Genomic DNA, 20,435 nt, shown 5'->3' with positions numbered 1-20,435 from the left:
TGTTATCGTCGGTTGTATTCTGCCGATTGGATTTGTTGTATTTTAAATTATCCGCTCCTTACTCTTTAATATTATTGCATGCGCTTTATTATAACTCTGTTAGATAGTGGATCCGGGTTGGGTCACTACATCGACCGAGATGGCTGGCCGGCACAACTTCCTCAGCACCAATCCCAGGTCGGTCAGATGGCAGGTCGGCCAAGTGACATGTCGGCACAGCTCCCTTACCACCGATCCCAGCTCAGCCAGATGGCAGGTCAGCCAAGGTGGCAGGTCGGCACAACTTCCTCACCACCGATCCCAGGTTGGTCTGATGGCAGGTCGGCCAAGGTGACAAGTCAGCCAGGTGGCAGGTCGGCATAGATTCCTCACCACCGATCTCAGATCGGTCAGATGGCAGGTCTGCCAAGGTGGCAGGTCGGCACAGCTCACTCACCACTGATCCCAGCTCGGCCAAAGGGTAGGTCGGCAAGGTGATAGGGCGGCCAACATGGGAGGTTGGCTAGAACACCAAGTCAGCCAAACAATATCAGATCATCTCAAAGATTTGAGGCCTCCAGATTTGATGTCGTCCTTCCTTAATTAGAACCCGTGATATAGGGATTGCAATCCCTTGAATCTCGACTGAGATCTCGTCCAAATCCTCCCTAAATCTCTTATTGTTGGTTCCAGGCTCTTATAAAGTCGGACTAGATCTCTTAGCTCGGTCAAGGAATCGCGTTTTTCAGCAGCATCAATATCCCTAATATTTCTTCGGGGCCATTTATGTCCCTCATGTTTCGCATCGTGTGTAAGGCCCTGAAATTAATTTTTCATGATTAACAGAATTGATTATTAATTATTTTGGAGATTTATCGAGCCGGGATTGAATCTATTTAAATTGGAAGTTTCAGGGACCGAAATGCACAAGTTGGATTTTAGATATTATCTAATGCAAGTTGTCTTCACCATCACTTCACATCACTTCACTCTTCTCTCCTCCTTCCTCCTTCCTCTCCATTTCGTACGTACTAGAGCGAAAGCCATGAGAGCTTTTCAAGCTTTTCTTCCGTCCGATTTGCACGATCCGACCGTTAGATTTTAGTTCCGAGTTGAGTTTCACGATCACCGCAACGAGGGCTTCGTTCTGACGTAAGTTTTGCTACGATCCTCGAACTTTGATTTTTGTCGGTTCGTTAGAATTTAATAATCTTGTAGTATGTTGTTCTTGAGCTAGCATAGATCATGTATTCGAAGTCGGTTCGGAAAAAGAACGAAGTTTGGATTTTGTATGATTTTTGAGGTATATTTTGAAAATGGGGTGTTGGATTTTGGTTGTATTTTGATTTATTTGTTGGTTGGGAAGTTGATATGGATTGTATAGAATGGTGTTGATGGTGTTGATGATTTTTGGTTTGATCGTTTATAGCTGTTATGCCGTCGAAATCGAGTTTGAACTATCGGTTATTTTGTTTCGGTTTGATTTCCGGGTTTGATTGATTTGGTAGATTGATATCGAATCCGTATATTTTTCATTTTCAGATTTGGATTGGAGTTTCGGGTTTGGATCGAACTTGGGAGTTGAATCGAATTAAGAAGCGAAGACGGTATATTGATTGAGTTTTCCTTGTTTCGATTTATTGTGATTCGATTGATTATTTATTTGAGTTCGTTGTTATTTTCAGATTTGAATCCTCGACGGACTTGAAAGGTAAAAGACGACATTGGATTGAATGGGGTTGAATACTCGAGTTTGGATTGATTCTCGAGCCCCGAAAATCACATACTGCATGTTTATTTGCTTGTGTGAATTTGATTGATCATTTTATTTACACTTTCATCCATATTGAGCCGATTCCTCGATTCGTTTTGAAATTAGACGATTTAGGGAGCTATATTGAAGTGGTCTTGGATTTCGAGTTTTTCCAAGTGCCAGAATACTTCTTATAGTTGCTCTGAAGTCTAGGGATTGAGTTGAACGACATCCACCCCGAATGGGTGTGTCGGTGAGTTGTTGTGAAGACTTGGATCCGGGATCCCAACCGAATACCGATTGATATTTCGATTATTTGATTTGATAGTCCCGAGTTTTGAAGTCATGCATACATTCATTCTCATTTTGATTTTTTTATTGATTATTGCATTTCAATCTGAGGTGTTTATCTGATATTGTATGTCTGTCTCTTTTACTTAGAAATTATATTTCTAACCGGTTTATCCGGCTGTTGTCTTTGTTTGTATGTGTACTTGGCAACAGGAGGATCAGGAGCAGGACCGAGTCGTTTGGGTTAGTTCGGGGTGAGAATGATAGAAGTGAGACACCGTGTGTCGTAGGGTTGTGCATTTTGGACTTGTAATGTTTTGATTAGTCGATCGAATTATGTCGTCGAACTTGTATTGTTAACCTCTTTTTGTTGGTGTTTCAAGCTCACGATATCATATATTAAGCTATGGTTGGAACCTTGGTTGTTTGGAGTATTGCTTTGAGCTTGTGGAGTTTTATTTCTGGTCCAGGTTTCAGCAACTCGAGAGGCATGCGCGGGCGCGCCTCATTGTGCAGCAAAAGAGCTTTCTGCCCAAGGGATGTGCGCGGGCGCGCGTGGCCGGCAGAGTGTCATGCGCGGGCATGCCTGAGGTTGGCGCAGGCGCGTGTGTTTTAAAAAAAAAAATTTGATTGTTTTTCCGTGGCTCTTCTTGTTCGATTTTGTTGAATTATTCAAGGTTAGTAGATTAGAAACGGGGTCTCACATTAAGTGGTATCAGAGCGATAATATTCTTGGATTTGAACTAGAGTAAGCGGGGTAGATCGAGTCCATATGAATTGAATTCTCGCATGTGATTGATTTATTTAAATGATTATTTTAAATACGTGCGAGCATGCTTTATTGATTCTTGAATTAATTGAATTACATGATTTGTGATTTAATCTATAAAGCATGAATTACGTGATATATATCTGTAAATGTGCTATTATCTGTCATTGGATATCATTGAGATTCATGAGTACTCAGTGCAGAGTTTGGACACCGAGGTTTGAGATTGAGATTGAGTTTGAGATATTGTGTCATAACCTTTGATATCAGATGGCACCTCGACGATCTGTGAGAAGGAATCCACCACCTTTGACTCCTCCTTCTACTGAGAATCAGCCGCCAGTAATAACTCCTCCGAATGATAAGGGTAGTACTGGAGTGGATCAGTTTGATGCAACCGCAACCCCGATGGAGACTCTATTAAAGAGATTTCGATATTTCCGACCGCCTACCTTGACTGGTACCGAGAACTCCGTTGACTGTGAGAGTTGGCTAAAGGACATCGATCAGCTCTTTGATTCCCTTGACTATACCGATGACCGCAGAATCAGGTTAGTCATTCACCAGCTTCAGGGTGTTGCCAAGAATTGGTGGACCACAACCAAGAGGGCGAATGAGAATCGAGGCACCGTTGTTACTTGGGATTTATTCAAGACTGATTTCTACAAGCGGTTCTTTCCTATCTCATATCGTAAGGAAAATGGTGCCGAATTTGCGAATTTGAAGCAAGGGAATTTGAGTATCGAGGAGTACGTGAGCAAGTTTGACAGTCTCTTGAGGTTTGCACCTCACATTGCAGATCACGAGGAAGCCAAAGCCGATCATTTCATCAATGACTTGAATCCTGAGATCTTTACCTTGGTCAATACCGGAAGACCCAACAAATTTGCAGATGCTATGGATCAGGCAAAAGGAGCCGAAGCTGGACTGTTGATGCAGCGAGGAAATCAGATAGCTCCTCAGCAGCAGCAGAGATCTTTTTAGAATCAGCCTGTTCAGTTTCAGCCTCAGCAGCCCCAGTATCAGTACCAACCTTCTCAGAAGTCGAATCAGTCTCAGAGGGTTGAGGGAGGCAACAGTGGCAGAAACAAGCGAGATCAGTATAGACCAAAGGGAAAGCAGTTCAAGAAGTCTGGGAGCAGTTCATCGAGCTCCGGTGGCTCTAGACAGTTCAGTTCCGGAAAAATTTTGGGTTTTCAGGAGCCTCGTGTAGCAAGTGTGGAGGACGCACCCAAGTGATCAGTGTTGAGACGTGTTTGGTAGTTGCAATATCTGCCAGCAGTCGGGTCACTTTGCTAGAGTCTGTCCTCAGTGAGGATCCGATAGAGATCAAAGCGGCAGTTCTTCTAGACCGCCAGCTCAGCCCGAGAGATCAGCTTCTGCAGTCCATTATTTTTAGCCCCAACAGCAGTCTCATCAAGGAGGTAACCAGAATCAGAACCAACCTCCTCGACAGCAGGTGAGGGTGTTTGCCCTGACAGAGGATCAAGCCAATGCAGCTCCGAATGACGTGATAGCAGGTAACTGTTCGATCTTTGGTTATCCTGCATTTGTTTTGATTGATACGGGTGCTTCTCACTGTTTTATTTCTGAAAGATTTGTCGTGATGCATGATTTATTTGCTGAGACATTATCTGATGTTGTTTCTATTACTTCACCTTTGGGTGAAGGAATTATTTCGGTTAGAATGGTCCGAAACTGTGTGTTAGAATCCGAGGGGAATTCGATTGAGATTGACTGCATTGTACTCGGATTATCTGACTTTGACTGTATTGTCGGGATTGATGCTCTGACCAAGTATAGGGCGACAGTAGATTGCTTCCAGAAAGTGGTTCGTTTCAGACCTGAGATGGCAGATGATTGGAAGTTTTTCGGTAAGGGTTCTCGATCCAGGATTCCTTTGATTTCTGCGTTGTCCATGTCTTGTTTGCTTCTGAGAGGAGCAGAAGGATTCCTGATTTATGCAGTAGATGTTCAGAGGTCTAGTCCTGAGTTGACTGAGATACCGGTGGTTAGCGAGTTTTCGGATGTTTTTCCCGACGAGATTCCTGGTTTGCCGCCGATTCGAGAGATCGAATTCAACATCGAACTTGCACCAGGTACTCAGCCCATTTTGAAAGCACCTTATTGAATGGCTCCGTTAGAATTGAAGGAGTTGAAGGAGCAGTAAGAAGATTTGATTGCCAAGGGATACATCCGACCTAGCGTATCGCCTTGGGGGTGCTCCAGTGATTTTTGTAAGGAAGAATGACGGTTCTATGTGACTCTGCATCGACTATCGCCAGTTGAATCAAGCGATGTTCAAGAACAAGTATCCTCTACCTAGGATCAACGATCTTTTTGATCAACTGCAGGGTTCTTCAGTGTATTCGAAGATAGATCTGAGATCAGGGTATCATCAGCTGAGAGTTCGCGACAAGGATGTGCCTAAGATAGCTTTCAAAACCAGATATGGGCATTTTGAGTTCGTAGTCATGCCGTTTGGTTTGACAAATGCTTCAGCAGTTTTTATGGATCAGATGAATTGTATCTTTCAGCGGTATTTGGATGAGTTCGTCATTATCATTATTGACGACATTCTGATCTATTCGAAGAACCGTTTAGATCATGCAGAGCATTTGAGGATTGTATTGCAGACTTTGTGAGCCGAATAGTTGTATGCTAAGCTATCGAAATGCGAGTTTTGGTTGGACCGAGTTGTGTTTCTAGGCCACATTGTATCAGGAGATGGAATTTCTGTTGACCCCAGTAAGATCGAGGCAGTTATGAATTGGTCGAGACCGACATCAGTGCCAGAAATCCAAAGCTTCATGGGTTTGGCAGGGTATTATCGCCGATTTATCGAGGGTTTCTCTTCCATTGCAAAGCCGATTACTCAGTTGACCCAGAAAAATGCACCGTTTATTTGGTCCGAGGAGTGCGAGGCCAGTTTTATTGAGCTGAAGAAGAGATTGACCAGCGCTCCGATCTTGTCTATTCCATCAGGTTTGGGAGTTTTTTTCGTTTACTGTGATGCTTCTCACCGTGGTCTTGGATGCATTCTTATGCAGAGGAAGCACGTCATAGCTTATTCTTTGAGGTAGCTGAAGCCGCATGAGACTCGTTATCCAATCCATGATCTTGAGCTTGCTGCGATTGCGTTTGCTTTGAAGACCTGACTCCATTATCTTTATGGCGAGTCGTTTGAAATATTTTCTGACCACAAGAGCCTGAAATACTTGTTTTCCCAGTCCGAGATGAACATGAGACAGAGGAGATGGATGGATTTGCTTAAGGATTTCGACTATGAGATCAAGTATTACCCTGGAAAGTCGAATGCAGCTGCAGACGCTCTTAGTCGGAAGCTTTGTTCCTTATCTCTTACTACGAGGGGTGTCTCTCAGTTGATTGAAGACTGTTGTACTTTTGGTTTGGAGTTCGAGACCGATAGGAGATCCATCAGAGTTTTTGCGATTCAGGCCGAGCCAGAGTTGTTACAGTTGATCAGAGAGGCTCAGAGATCTGATCCGAGCATTCAGAGTTCGATAGAGAGGGTCAGATCAGGTCACCAGTCAGAGTTTCAAGTCAGGGATGATGTGCTATTTGTGAATAACCGTATTGTTGTGCCCGATGTTTCTGAGTTGAGACAGCGTATTCTTCGAGAGGCGCATTGCAGTCGGTTCAGTGTTCATCCTGGAGGCCGAAAGATGTATAACGACTTGAAGACATAGTTCTGGTGGAAGCAACTGAAAAGAGATGTCACGAGGTTTGTATCCCGTTGTCTGAATTGTCAACAGGTGAAAGCCGAGAGGAAGAAACCAGGTGGATTATTGCACAGTTTTCCAGTCCCGGAATGGAAGTGGGATCACATCTCTATGGATTTTGTCACGAAGCTACCGCGCTCAGTCAGAGGTTGTGATGCGATTTGGGTTGTGATTGACCGGTTGACGAAATCTTCTTGTTTCATTCCTTACCGTATGACATACCGTCACGATCAGATGGCCGAGTTATATGTCAGAGAGGTTGTTAGATTGCACGGCATTCCGAAATCGATAGTATCAGATAGAGATCCGAGATTCACTTCTCACTTTTGACACAATTTACATGAGGCATTAGGTACACTCGTTTGCACTTGAGCACAGCGTATCACCCTCAGACCAACGGTCAGTCCGAGCGTACGATCCAGACTTTGGAGGATATGCTTTGAGCAGTAGTGCTTGATTTTGGCTCAGGATGGCAGGATTCCTTGCCTCTAGTGGAGTTTTCGTACAATAACAGATTCCAAGCGAGTATTGGCATGACACCTTTTGAAGCTTTGTGCGGGAAAAAGTGCAGATCTCCGTTATTTTGGGATGAGATTTCAGAATCACCTGAGTTGGGTCCAGATATGATTCGCGATATGGCAGATCAAGTAAAGTTGATTCGAATCAGGATGAAGACAGCCCAAGATCGATAGGCCAAGTATGCGAATGTCAGACGCAGACCACTGTGCTTTGAGCAGGGAGACCGTGTGTTTCTGAAGATTTCACCGTTCAGAGGCACTGTCAGATTCGGGAAAAGAGGAAAGTTGTCTCCGAGATTCATTGGTCCGTATGAAATTCTGGAGAAGATAGGCGATCTGGCCTATAGGATTGCTCTTCCTCCGTCTCTTTTAGGCATCCACGACGTGTTTCATGTTTCAATGTTGCGGAAATATCACCCGGATCCATCCCATGTTCTTCAGCCAGACGAGGCCGAACTTGATGAGACTCTGAGTTACTTCGAGCGACCGATTCAGATTCTCGATAGGAAAGAGAAGCAGCTCAGAAACAAGTCGATTCCGTTGGTAAAGATTCAGTGGAGTCGTCACAGAGTTGAAGAAGCGACTTGGGAGACCGAATCTGATATGAGGCAGCGATTTCCAGAATTGTTTGATTGAGGTGAGTTCGTCTTCAGTGTGGTTCTTTTCCTATTTCAGTTTGTGATCTGTCAGATTTCGAGGACGAAATAGAATCTTAGAGGGGGAGAATTGTAAGGCCCTGAAATTAATTTTTCGTGATTAACAGAATTGATTATTAATTATTTTGGAGATTTATCTAGCCGGGATTGAATCGATTTAAATTGGGAGTTTCAGGGACCGAAATGCACAAGTTGGATTTTAGATATTATCTAATGCAAGTTGTCTTCACCATCACTTCACATCACTTCACTCTTCTCTCCTCCTTCCTCCTTCCTCTCCATTTCGTACATACTAGAGCGAAAGCCATGGGAGATTTTCAAGCTTTTCTTTCGTCCGATTCGCATGATCCGACCGTTAGATTTTAGTTCCGAGTTGAGTTTCACGATCACCGCAACGAGGGCTTCGTTCTGACGTAAGTTTTGCTACGATCCTCGAACTTTGATTTTTGTCAGGTCGTTAGAATTTAATAATATTGGAGTATGTTGTTCTTGAGCTAGCATAGATCGTGTATTCGAATTCGGTTCGGAAAAAGAACGAAGTTTGGATTTTGTATGATTTTTGAGGTATACTTCGAAAATGGGGTGTTGAATTTTGGTTGGATTTTGATTTATTTGTTGATTGGGAAGTTGATATGGATTGTATAGAATGGTGTTGATGGTGTTGATGATTTTTGGTTTGATCGTTTATAGCCGTTATGCCGTCGAAATTGAGTTTGGACTATCGGTTATTTTGTTTCGGTTTGATTTTCGGGTTTGATTGATTTGGTAGATTGATATCGAATCCGTATATTCTTCATTTTCAGATTTGGATTGGAGTTTTGGGTTTGGATCGATCTTGGGAGTTGAATCGAATTGAGAAGCGAAGACGGTATATTGATTGAGTTTTCCTTGTTTCGATTTGTTGTGATTCGATTGATTATTTATTTGAGTTCGTTGTTATTTTCATATTTGAATTCTCGACGGACTTGAAAGGTAAAAGACGACATTGAATTGAATGGGGTTGAATACTCGAGTTTGGATTGATTCTCGAGCCCCAAAAATCACATACTGCATGTTTATTTGCTTGTGTGAATTTAATTGATCATTTTATTTACACTTGCATCCATATTGAGCCAATTCCTTGATTCGTTTTGAAATTAGACGATTTAGGGAGCTATATTGAAGTGGTCTTGGATTTCGAGTTTTTCCAAGGGCCAGAATACTTCTTATAGTTGCTCTGAAGTCTAGGTGTTGAGTTGAACAACATCCACCCCGAATGGGTGTGTCGGTGAGTTGTTGTGAAGACTTGGTTCCGGGATCCCAACCGAATACCGATTGATATTTTGATTATTTGATTTGATAGTCCCGAGTTTTGAAGTCATGCATACATTCATTCTCATTTTGATTTGTTATTGATTATTTCATTTCAATCTGAGGTGTTTATATGATATTGCATGTCTGTCTCTTTTACTTAGAAATTATATTTCTAACCGGTTTATCTGGCTGTTGTCTTTGTTTGTTTGTGTACTTGGCAACAAGAGGATCAGGAGCAGGACCGAGTCGTTTGGGTTAGCTCGGGGTGAGAATGATAGAAGTGAGACACCGTGTATCGTAGGGCTGTGCATTTTGGTTTTGTAATGTTTTGATTAGTCGATCGAATTATGTCGTCAAACTTGTATTGTTAACCTCTTTTTGTTGGTGTTTCAAGCTCACGATATCATGTATTAAGCTATGGTTGGAACCTTGGTTGTTTGGAGTATTGCTCTGAGCTTGTGGAGTTTTATTTCTGGTCCAGGTTTCAGCAACCCGAGAGGCATGCGCGGGCGCGCGACTTTGACGCGCGGGCGCGCCTCATTGTGCAGCAAAAGAGCTTTTTGCCCGAGGGCTGTGCACGGGCGCGCGTGGCCGGCAGAGTGTCATGCGCGGGCGCGCCTGAGGTTGGCGCGGGCGCGCGTGTTTTAAAAAAAAAATATTTTTGATTGTTTTTCTGCGGCTCTTCTTGTTCGATTTTGTTGAATTATTCGAGTTTAGTAGATTAAAAATGGGGTCTCACATCGTGTCCCAAATCCATCCTCACCGTCAAGTTTTCTGTTTTTTGTCGATGGAATTATCACTAGCTTCAACCGAGTCCCAATTATATCAGTAATATTTTTATGGGGTCATTTATGTCCCTAATGTTTCACATCGTGTCCCAAATCTGTCCTCAACGTCCAGTTTTCTAATTGTTGTTGGCGAAATTATCACGAGAGACGCATCGTGAGGATATTTGCCCAAATTAAAAGCCCGATGCTTATGCGTATTTAACGATTTTGACGAAAAAAATAATGGATCAATATATTTTCCCAAATTGTCTCCTCCATCAACATAGTTAAAAAAAAATATTGTAATTAAATAAATTTGGGTAACTATTAAGTGTGTGTCTGTGAATTTTAAATTTTTAATGACATCGAAAGTGGTTAGTTTTATTTTTCCCTTTTTTTATAATTACTAGTAAACAGCACGTGCGATGCACATGGTGACACTTTGTTTTTATAATATATATTTATTATTTTTTATAATTATATTTAGTGGTATTTTCACGGCCTCATAATAAAAATCATATAAAATTGAATTATTAATTATGAAATCAACTCAAATAATATAATGATCTTTTTTTTCCACTTTGTGTCATGTTAATGGTGAATTTGTATTTTCAGTCCTGTAAATTGAATGTTTTTCATTTTTAGTCATGTCACGATGCATTTTCATTTTAGTTACGTCACTCGTATATTGTTTTATTTTGATCATTTAACTCACATGCTTTTTTTAATTATTTTTTGTGTTGTTACCATAATCTATCATGTTTATCGACCATAAAAAGATCAAAAATTAAAATAAATACAAGTTAATTAATGATCAAAATAAAAACAATATATAGGTGAAATGAGAAAAATAAAAATGTATCGTAATATGATTAAAAATGAAAAGAATTCAAGTTAGATAATACTCCTCGTCCCAATTATATAGATCACACTTGTTTGTTTGTTTTTGTCTCAAATTTATAGGCATATATATATATATATATATATATATATATATATATATATATATATATATATATATATATATATACCATTTTAGTAATATTTTTTTAGACTCTACCCCTATGAACTATATTTTGAAACTTGTGCATTAATTTTTTGAATACATTAAAAGGTATAAATTAATAGAAAGTTTACAAAATTTGTTTCTTAATGATTTTTTTAATATGTGTAAAAAAACTACATTATATAATTAGAACAGAGAATATGAAATGAGTCATAATTAGACTCATTACCATAGTATCAATTATATAATTTGTTCAGTTAACATTATTAAAGAAAATAATCTACTAAGCCATCAAATTTATTAATTTAAATCTTTTTATCATAATCATCAAACTCATATATATATATATATATATATATATATATATATATATTTCAAGATTTATTTATATTTGATTAATTGCAACTCATTTAAAGCCATAAACTAAAATTTATCTTTTAATTTAATATTCTTATATTTTTTTAATATGTCTAAAAAACTATACTATATAATCAGGACGGAGAATGTGAAATGAGTCATTAAACTCATTGCCATGGTATCAATTATATAATTTGTTCACTTAATATTAATAAAGAAAATAATCTACTAAGCCATCAAATTTATTAATTTAAATATGTTTATCATAATCATCAAACTCATATATATATTTATATTATCATTATTAATTAAATTTGTATAATTAATATTTAAAGTGTTCTCCTTCTTAAATATATAAAAATATCAAGGGTTTAATTTATAATCTAAAAATTTCGTAAATATATATTTTTAATTATAAATTTTTATATTAATGTCGTAATTTTTAGTATTTAGTTTTTTTTTCAAGATTTATTTATATTTGATTAACTACAACTCAATTAAAGCCATAAACTAAAATTTATCTTTTACTTTAATATTCTTCTCTTTTTTTAACATCAAGGGTTAGATTTATACTTTACATTAATATTTATGGATATTAATTAATATTTACATATAATATAATAGAAATATTTATTTTGGGGTTGATTTTACTTATATGTGTATATGTTTTTCTATGACCTTAGTTATAATGTAAATAAAAGGGCAAAGTTTTCACAATGGTAAAACTTTACTCTTTTATTCACACTTTAGATAGTATAAATAAGTTTAATTTATACTCCTACATTAATTTCGTAAATATATATTTAGCTCTAAATTTTAATATTATTACACTAAATTTTTAGTTTTAGTTTTGTTCTTTTCAATATTTATATTTTTATATTTTTTTAATTCTAACTTTTTATATTAATACCGTAAGTTTTAGTTTTTTTTCTTTTGTTCTTTTCAAGATTTTCAAATTCCTTCATCTCTCATATTCTCAATTGAGATGCAATGTGGTTTGTCTTTTATTCACACACACTATTAGACAATAGTTACTACAGAGTCACCGACTTTCGCTATATATAACTCTTTTAATGAACACATCTGATGAACTAAAACCAAACTCTACAAAATTGACTCACATACTAAGCGACATATATATAAGAAGGTTATTTACAAAATCCAAACAAACCTCAAATATCGATGAACTTATGAAAATTATAAATCTGACACTCCAATCCCTAAAAATATAAGAAAGCTGGAAAGAAAACCAAAAGAACAAGAACCAGAATAGTTAGTCTATAAACAGAAGACAATCGAATATTAGAGTACTAACTGGAAGACTCTAACAACATGCATGTCCTGTGGCCCGACAAAACCTAGAGTGGATGTAGCATACTGCTTATGCCTTCTGTAAGAATTTGTTGATTTTTGACAACATGCAATGGGAACCACCCAAAGAGCTGATGGTGCAAAGAAGCTAACTTCTTCCATCCACTCTAAGTTTTGTCGGGCCACACGACATGCTGTCAGTTACAAATACTTTCAAGACACGTTAATTATTAGTTGAATGTGTCGTCATCATAATTAAAATTATCAGTATCCAACCGTAACTCTTTGATAGCAAAAAACATTCACAACAATATAAATATGAATTCTCCTAATAACCTTTGCGAATAAATCCATTCAAAACACATTATTGATTATTGTAAGTTTTAATTGTTCGGCCACATTTAGTTACAAGTACTCAATCGATATAATTTATATTATTTAAATTTATGTACAATTATTTTTTTTTATAAAATCCTACATTATTCTAGAATTGGAAGTTAATATATACTAAAAAAATATCTAAATAGAAAATTAGAAAGATAAATAATTTAAAGGTAAGTTATCGATTCCTTTTTAATTGTTATTATTATATAAGTACATATTATTTATGTAACTTTACATAAGATATAAAATAAATGACAAAATTGTTATTTAACAATTTTAAAATTTTATTTTTTTATTCACACTTTTAGATAAATAATAATATATAATAGATAAGTTAATTATTTTTTCTCATCGATGTTCATATAAAATACATTGATACTTGAGCACACTAAAAATATACGAATGAAAAATAAAAAAGATAAAAATATTTAAAAGTAAGTCATCGAAATTTTTTTTCATTAAAATTTTGTTTTTTATTCACATTTTTAGATAAATAATAATAAATAATAGATAAGTTAATTCTTTTCTTTCCCATAGATGTTCATATACAATATATTGATATCTAATTACACTAAAAATATATAAATTAAAAAGAAAAAAGAAAAAATGTTTTAAAATAAGTCATAGAAATTTTTTTTCATTAAAATTTTGTTTTCTTATTCACACTTTTAGATAGATAATAATAGATAATAGATAAGTTAATTCTCTATTCTCACAGATGTTCATATAAAATACATTGATACCTAATTATTACACTAAAAATTAATATATAAATGGAAAATTAAAAGATAAAATATTTAAAAGTAATTCATCGAAATCTTTTTTCATTAATTCTTTTTTTATTAATTATCATCAAATGAAAAATGAAAGACTAAATATAGTAGTAGTTGTGAAATAGGTCAACATACCCACTAATTGCAATTAAGTTATGGTCATAAATGTATATATAACATATTATATTTAATATATAGAATATACATTTACTCTTATGCCCTAGCTAAAATGAGACTATTTACTTTTATAGATTATATATATTTATGTAACCTACATAAAATGTGAAATAGAAGGACAAAGTTGTCAATTCACAATTGTAAATTTGTCCTTTTATTCACACTTTTAGATAGGTGTAGAATAGATATAGATTATGTAACCTACATAAAATGTGGAATAGAAGGACAAAGTTGTCAATTCACAATTGTAAAATTTTGCCCTTTTATTCACACTTTTAAATAGAAAAAATAGGTATAGAATAGATATAGATTATGTAACCTACATAAAATGTGGAATAGAAGGACAAAGTTGTCAATTTACAATTGTAAAACTTTGTTCTTTTATTCACACTTTTAGATAGATATAGATATAGATATAGATATAGATATAGATTATTCACACTTTTAGATAGGTATAGAATAGATATAGATTATGTAACCTACATAAAATGTGGAATAGAAGGACAAAATTGTCAATTCACAATTGTAAAACTTTGCCCTTTTATTCACATTTTTAGATAGAAAAAAAATAGGTATAGAATAGATATAAATTATGTAACCTAGATAAAATGTGCAATAGAAGGACAAAGTTGTCAATTTACAATTGTAAAACTATGTCATTTTATTCACACTTTTAGATAGGTATAGATATATATTTTATTCACACTTTTAGATAGGTATAGAATAGATATAGATTATGTAACCTACATAAAATGTGGAATAGAAGGACAAAGTTGTCAATTCACAATTGTAAAACTTTGCCCTTTTATTCACACTTTTAGATAGAAAAAATAGGTATAGAATAGATATAGATTTTGTAACTTACATAAAATGTGAAATAAAAGGACAAAGTTGTCGATTTACAATTGTAAAATTTTGCTCTTTTATTAACACTTTTAGATAGGTATAGATGTAGATTATTCACACTTTTAGATAGGTATAGAATAGATATAGATTATGTAACCTACATAAAATGTGAAATAGAAGGACAAAGTTGTTAATTTACAATTGTAAAACTTTGCCCTTTTATTCACACTTTTAGATATGTATGTATATGTATATATAGATGTATAGATATAGATATAGAGTATAGATATAAATAGATATAGAGTATAGATATAGATTTTCGTGCAGGTATATCCCATATTGTAATTAAATCATGTAGGATTTTTTTCATGATATGAAACAATGGAACAAAATAGACATGTACAAGAGAAACAGTAGATAATCTCACCGAATCAATGTGTAAAACACGGAATAACGAACGGAAGGAATTCAAAGACTAGAGTCGACTCACATTTGTAACCAACTCACCCGATACGTTTGTGGTATCACAGACTATTAAATTTCAGACTGGAATATATGATGCTCAGAATCTACACTTCGAAAAGTCCAGTGACCGTTTAATTAGAGAGTATTTGCGACCTCTAAAAACACGTAATTACTGGATTTTCCTTATCACTCACTGCCTTGGTAAAGAATAGCTTCTCGCACTAATACATACAAATAAATAAAACACGATAAGATACACAAAACTTTCTAAATAACACATAGCACGCCTCTTCAAAGAGATCGAACTAGACAGTGCTGTCGTCAAGAACCCGCTACCATTGATGCCAGGTCCAATTCTTCATCAGAATCAATTACATCTCCAAAATCATAGTACGGGTTTGCCTGCAGAATGTTGAAACCAACTTGTTGTTTCTGATAAATTAAAAGAAAATTTATATGGATAAACAAAGGAAACAAGGCATGTTCATTGCCCCGGAGTCCTTTCGCACAGCCGAATGGAACCATATTTTGTTTATGCTGCCTCTAGACTGTACTTTGTAATCTTAAATTCAGTTTCTATATATTGGTACCAAAATTTACCTTTGGTCTAGGAGCAACAGCTTCAAAACTATGAAAAATGGGGGTGTCAAACTGAGGGGGTTCTAAGACAATATATGCTCCTTTATTTCTGTACCTCTCTTCTGTTGCCTGAGAAATAGACAGAAATGAAGAAGTATTAGTTTATAATTCAGTCAGGAAGAATATAAACAAGAATTTGATAAATTTATAAAGATGAAACAAATCCTATCTTTCTAGCATTCTTTTCGCATGCCTCATAATATGCAGCGAACTACAAGAAAAAGAATATCATGAATTTAAAAAGTATTTTCTATTTCCTTCATATGTGGGCTGCAGCCAACAATATCATAGGTATTCATCCGACGATATCATCAATCCTCTATTCAGGAAGGAGCAGCAATTTATGTTAAAGGAGAAGAGAGTTTTTTGGGGCATAGCTAGATACTTTTTTGCTACTCAACACGTGGCTCGGAAAAAGCTAATTAAATGAAAATGTCTAAAATTTTCAAAGATGACAAACATTTTTCAACAGATTGATGTCATGTGCCATGTAAAAGAGACCTTTAAAGCACAACCCCTTCAATCCAAACTCACAATTAACTTTTTCAGAGGAAACATAAAAACGATGAATACCTGATAGCAAAAACAAAACCATTTCAAAAAGGTCTTATAAGGGGAGAAAATTTGTGAGCAAATGAAGCTACCTGAAATTGTGGATAGTCTGGGGCACTGAATAGGGTGATAAGCTTCCCTGAATCTACAATATGATCTATAGTATATCCTACATCCATTCCTGCAAGATCATGTCTCTTATCCCTTGCATCAGGACCTTCATGTGACCTGATTATCAACTGCTTTGACAAGAAAATGCATCTTAAATCAGCCAATCTACAGCAACATCGGAGTGAGCTTCTCTAGGCGTGCTCATGCAAGCAGTCACGGAAGGAGTGAGATATCAAATGTGCAAGAGCTCACACGAAAATTTGATTTCGGCAACAATTTCAACAAAAAACTTTAGATCGTTAATAAAAAGAATAAATTCAGTCTAAATAGCATCTCGAGTGCCTCCAACTCGAAATAATTAGCAATTCATTAGGAAGGAGACAGTTAAATACATTCACCTAGTTAGAAAACAAAAGTTGTCACGACAAGATTAAGGATTAAAGATATTCTTAATCACAACACCAATCAATAAAGACAGAACTCAAGCCATTTACATTGTACACTAATCACTCCGCCACCCATATTGTGAGCATGACTAAAGAAATCACCTCAAAACATAAATGAAACATCATTTATATATATTTGCAAACACTACACAGTCATATTTTCCTTTCATGAATCTAGCATAAGTCAACCTCAATCAACAAGTTTCAAAAAAGGAATGGATAATATATGAAATTGGCACATAAAAATCAGTTTTATATAGGTTGGCCAGTGAGAAATTGATGATAAAAAACAGTAGGATAAAACTGCATCACCTTTAAATTGAACTTCTTTAAGAATTCTTCAGTACAATCAGGACCCCACAAGAGACCAATACCTCGTTCTGTGTTTGGGGAAAGACCAGGGCTCATCGAAGGATCTGACCATAGAACATCACCAGGAATCAAATTTGAACCTTCCCAAGGAGGATCAAGGACAGATCGTCTAGCTTTTGCCAACTCGTCCAAGGAACCAAGAATTAAGGAATTAACCTCAGAAGTATGAACTACCTTCCGATTTTTCTTTTTGGCCCTTTTTGATGGGGTAGTAACTGCACCACGAAACAAACCTCCATGAGCAGTGTAAACTTTCCCAGCAATGATGGAAGCAAGGGGAAGTCCTTCAAAACAGCCTAAACATTTTCTGTAGACATGCTTTCCACTGTCTCCATATTTTGTGGACACTTCCTTTTCAAATCCATACACCGACGTACAATATTTTGATTCGTGATTTCCACGAAGTAAATACACCCTATGAGGCATAAGAACCTAAACAAAAAATTACTCCTGTTATGATCTCCACTCATAGAGACTATGCATACGTGTTGCGTGTATACAATAATGATCACAACATAATCTCATATGAGATGTAAAAAAGGTGCTTACCGAGATTACAAATTAGAAGATATATTGGGATGAGAGATAGAAGACTTGCACATGATAAATTGATAATTGTAGTATAAATAGATGATATTTTACATGAGGGAAGCTATATTTACGTTGGGGAAGTTAACCTACATGTGAAAGAAATGTTAAGAGAGGGGTAAAATGGGAAAGGAAAGTTGGTGTTCTCAAAAAGCAGTTTTTCTAGCCCTCTCAACTATTATAATATGGTAGAGATATAGTAGAGATGTATCCGGAGTATATCACTAGGCATAAAACTGATATAATATTAAGATGGCCAAGAATATTTTCCTGATAAGCAAGTTAATTGTTTGAGCAACAATTTATCTACATAGGCAATTCAAGAAATGAAGACTTCTTCTTCTAGAACAAAGAACAAGAACAGAAGCATGGAGAATCCGCACTACCTTAGGACCCAGTAAAGCAGTAGACATAAATCAAAATAATGGACCGAATCTGAAGCAGTTTCAAAAAAGTAGAAAAAATAAATGAAGAATTTTGAACTTAATTAAATTGAAAAAGAACCGTGAACTATAACTTAGGATACAACAAACAGAGAGAAATCCCAAAGCTCCAAATTTGCACAGACTAGACAAATTACATGAACTCCAAAAATTCCTCGTTCCTCGCCATCCAAGGCAAAAATAATCAAATATATTTAAAACTATTTCCATACAACAGAACTAAAATCGATTATTTACTAATCAGGAGAATTATCCAAATCAGGAAATGGCCGAGTAAGAGTAACAATGAGAACCGTTGGTGTGTTAGTAGTGTCCCACATCGATTGGGTAAATATCATGGAAGTCCAATATATAGACAAAGACAAACCTCCCCCTTGAGCTTTTGGGGCTGAGTTAAGTCCACGTCTCATTTCTTAACATGTTATCACTGACGTGTGTTGGTGTGTTAGCTGTGTCCCACACCGATTTGATAAATATCCTAAGACTCCTTTATCTAGACCACGACAATCCTAAGACTCCTTTATCTAGACCACGACAATCCTCTTCGGTGTGTTAGTTGTGTCCCACATCGGTTCGATAAATATCCTAAGAGTCCTTTATCTAGACAACAATCCTCTTCTCTTCTCTTCTCTTCTCTTCTCTTCTCTTCTCTTCTCTTCTCTTGAGCTGGCTTTTTTGGGATTGAGTTAGGTACAAGTCAATTTCTTAACAAGAAATTTAGGATTCTGAAGTTTGTTAATGCAGTTCATGAACCAAACACGGTCAAATATGATAAATCGAGGGAAAAAACCACAATATGTGCATTCAAGTTAGCATTTTTGGGCAAAAGACAAAAAGTAAATGCTAATCAGAGCAAAATTTAAGTATGTCCATAAAGAAGTTGCAAAAATCAACGCCATTAATTTCCTCTACCGTACAGCAAGAAAAGCAATTTAGTAGCTCAAAACTGCTTGCCGATAAAGCTAATGTAAAAGTTAAGAATTTTAACCTTCCAAGCCAGTAAAAGCAAGAAAACCTCGAGCCCCCAAGCTCCTCTATCCACATAATCCCCATTGAAGACGAAGTACCGATCATCGCCAGGAAACCCCGCATCTTTCAACAAAAACAAAACATCATGCAATTGACCATGCACATCACCTACCACCACAACCCTTGATTCCGAATCCAACCCTGAGTTTTCATCGATCCTCACACAATTGGGCTCTTTATGCAGGATCTTCGATGCAGTAAGTACAAGTTTATCAAAGGTTTGGACTGGGAGCACGGCCGGGAATTCCGATGGGGGCAAAGTCCTGGATGCCCAATCGAACGTCTGCATGAGGTCGATGACCCAAGACACGGTCAGGGCTCCATCCTCGGGCCATGTGATGGGGATCTGAGGAGGCACGGGAGAAGGGGAGGGGGAGACTGGCTTGGAATCGGATGAAGTGGAAGTGGATGCTGTAGAGAAGAAATCCTCGTCCGAGGATGGTGCTGGCGGCAGAGGCGGCGGAGGCGTAGGCGGCGCCGCAGCACCCGACGATGCGAGCATGTCTCGAGGGTTTTACTCTTATTATCTGGGTTCCGCTTAATTGCGCAACATCTATTTATCAAAGTCTAAAATTTGTTTTTGAGTGGGTCTTAATATGTATCTATATATACCTTTTTATAACAATTTTATTTTATATTTATATTCTTATGGTTAAATACCTTTTTTTTTAACAAACAAAAATATTATTAAACATTGATCAAGTCCAAAAGTACAGATTTGCTAATCTTTAAAGGAAAACAATCCTTATACAAAAAGTTCACGCCCAATGTTAAACCATCAGCGGCCAAGATATGTACAACTTCATTAGCATTGCGGCGACAAAGTTGAACTCGAAAACTTGAGAATCTTGAGCTGAGTTGATGGATGAAGGAAACAATACTTTCATCCTCAACAAGATGGAGTGAACCAATAATGGATTTAGCCACATTACTCGCATCGGTTTCAATGATAACATGATTCCAAGATTGTTGAGAAGCCAAAAGCAATCCTTCCCTAGCTGCCAAGAGCTCTGCTAAATGAACCGAAAAGCAATCCTTCCCTAACTAATCCAACAGGATTTTGCAGCATTTAAGGGAGTTGGTTATCAAAGCTTTTGCATGCAATATATACATGAAAAGCTGCTACAACACAAAGAGATCGAGAGTTCTTCTTCCTGCTGCAGAGTG

General features: G+C 36.5%; 1 protein-coding gene across 1 annotated transcript; it reads right to left on the bottom strand.

Moving 5' to 3' along the window:
* Window positions 1–15,155: 15,155 nt before the first annotated feature.
* LOC140887689 (serine/threonine-protein phosphatase 7) lies at window positions 15,156–19,828 on the bottom strand. The gene is made up of 5 exons (XM_073295113.1): window positions 19,228–19,828; window positions 17,149–17,640; window positions 16,372–16,518; window positions 15,689–15,796; window positions 15,156–15,490 (listed from the first exon to the last, which is right to left on the bottom strand). The coding sequence occupies exons 1-5, from the start codon at window positions 19,768–19,770 to the stop codon at window positions 15,410–15,412; spliced, it is 1,371 nt and encodes a 456-aa protein (XP_073151214.1). The 5' UTR covers window positions 19,771–19,828; the 3' UTR covers window positions 15,156–15,409.
* Between the last annotated feature and the right edge of the window lie 607 nt (window positions 19,829–20,435).

The sequence above is a fragment of the Henckelia pumila genome, chromosome 3 (assembly GCF_033568475.1).
Source record: "Henckelia pumila isolate YLH828 chromosome 3, ASM3356847v2, whole genome shotgun sequence".
Classification (NCBI taxonomy): domain Eukaryota; kingdom Viridiplantae; phylum Streptophyta; class Magnoliopsida; order Lamiales; family Gesneriaceae; genus Henckelia; species Henckelia pumila.
Note: the sequence above shows the minus strand (reverse complement) of the source record. Positions and strands in the feature narration are given on the sequence as shown.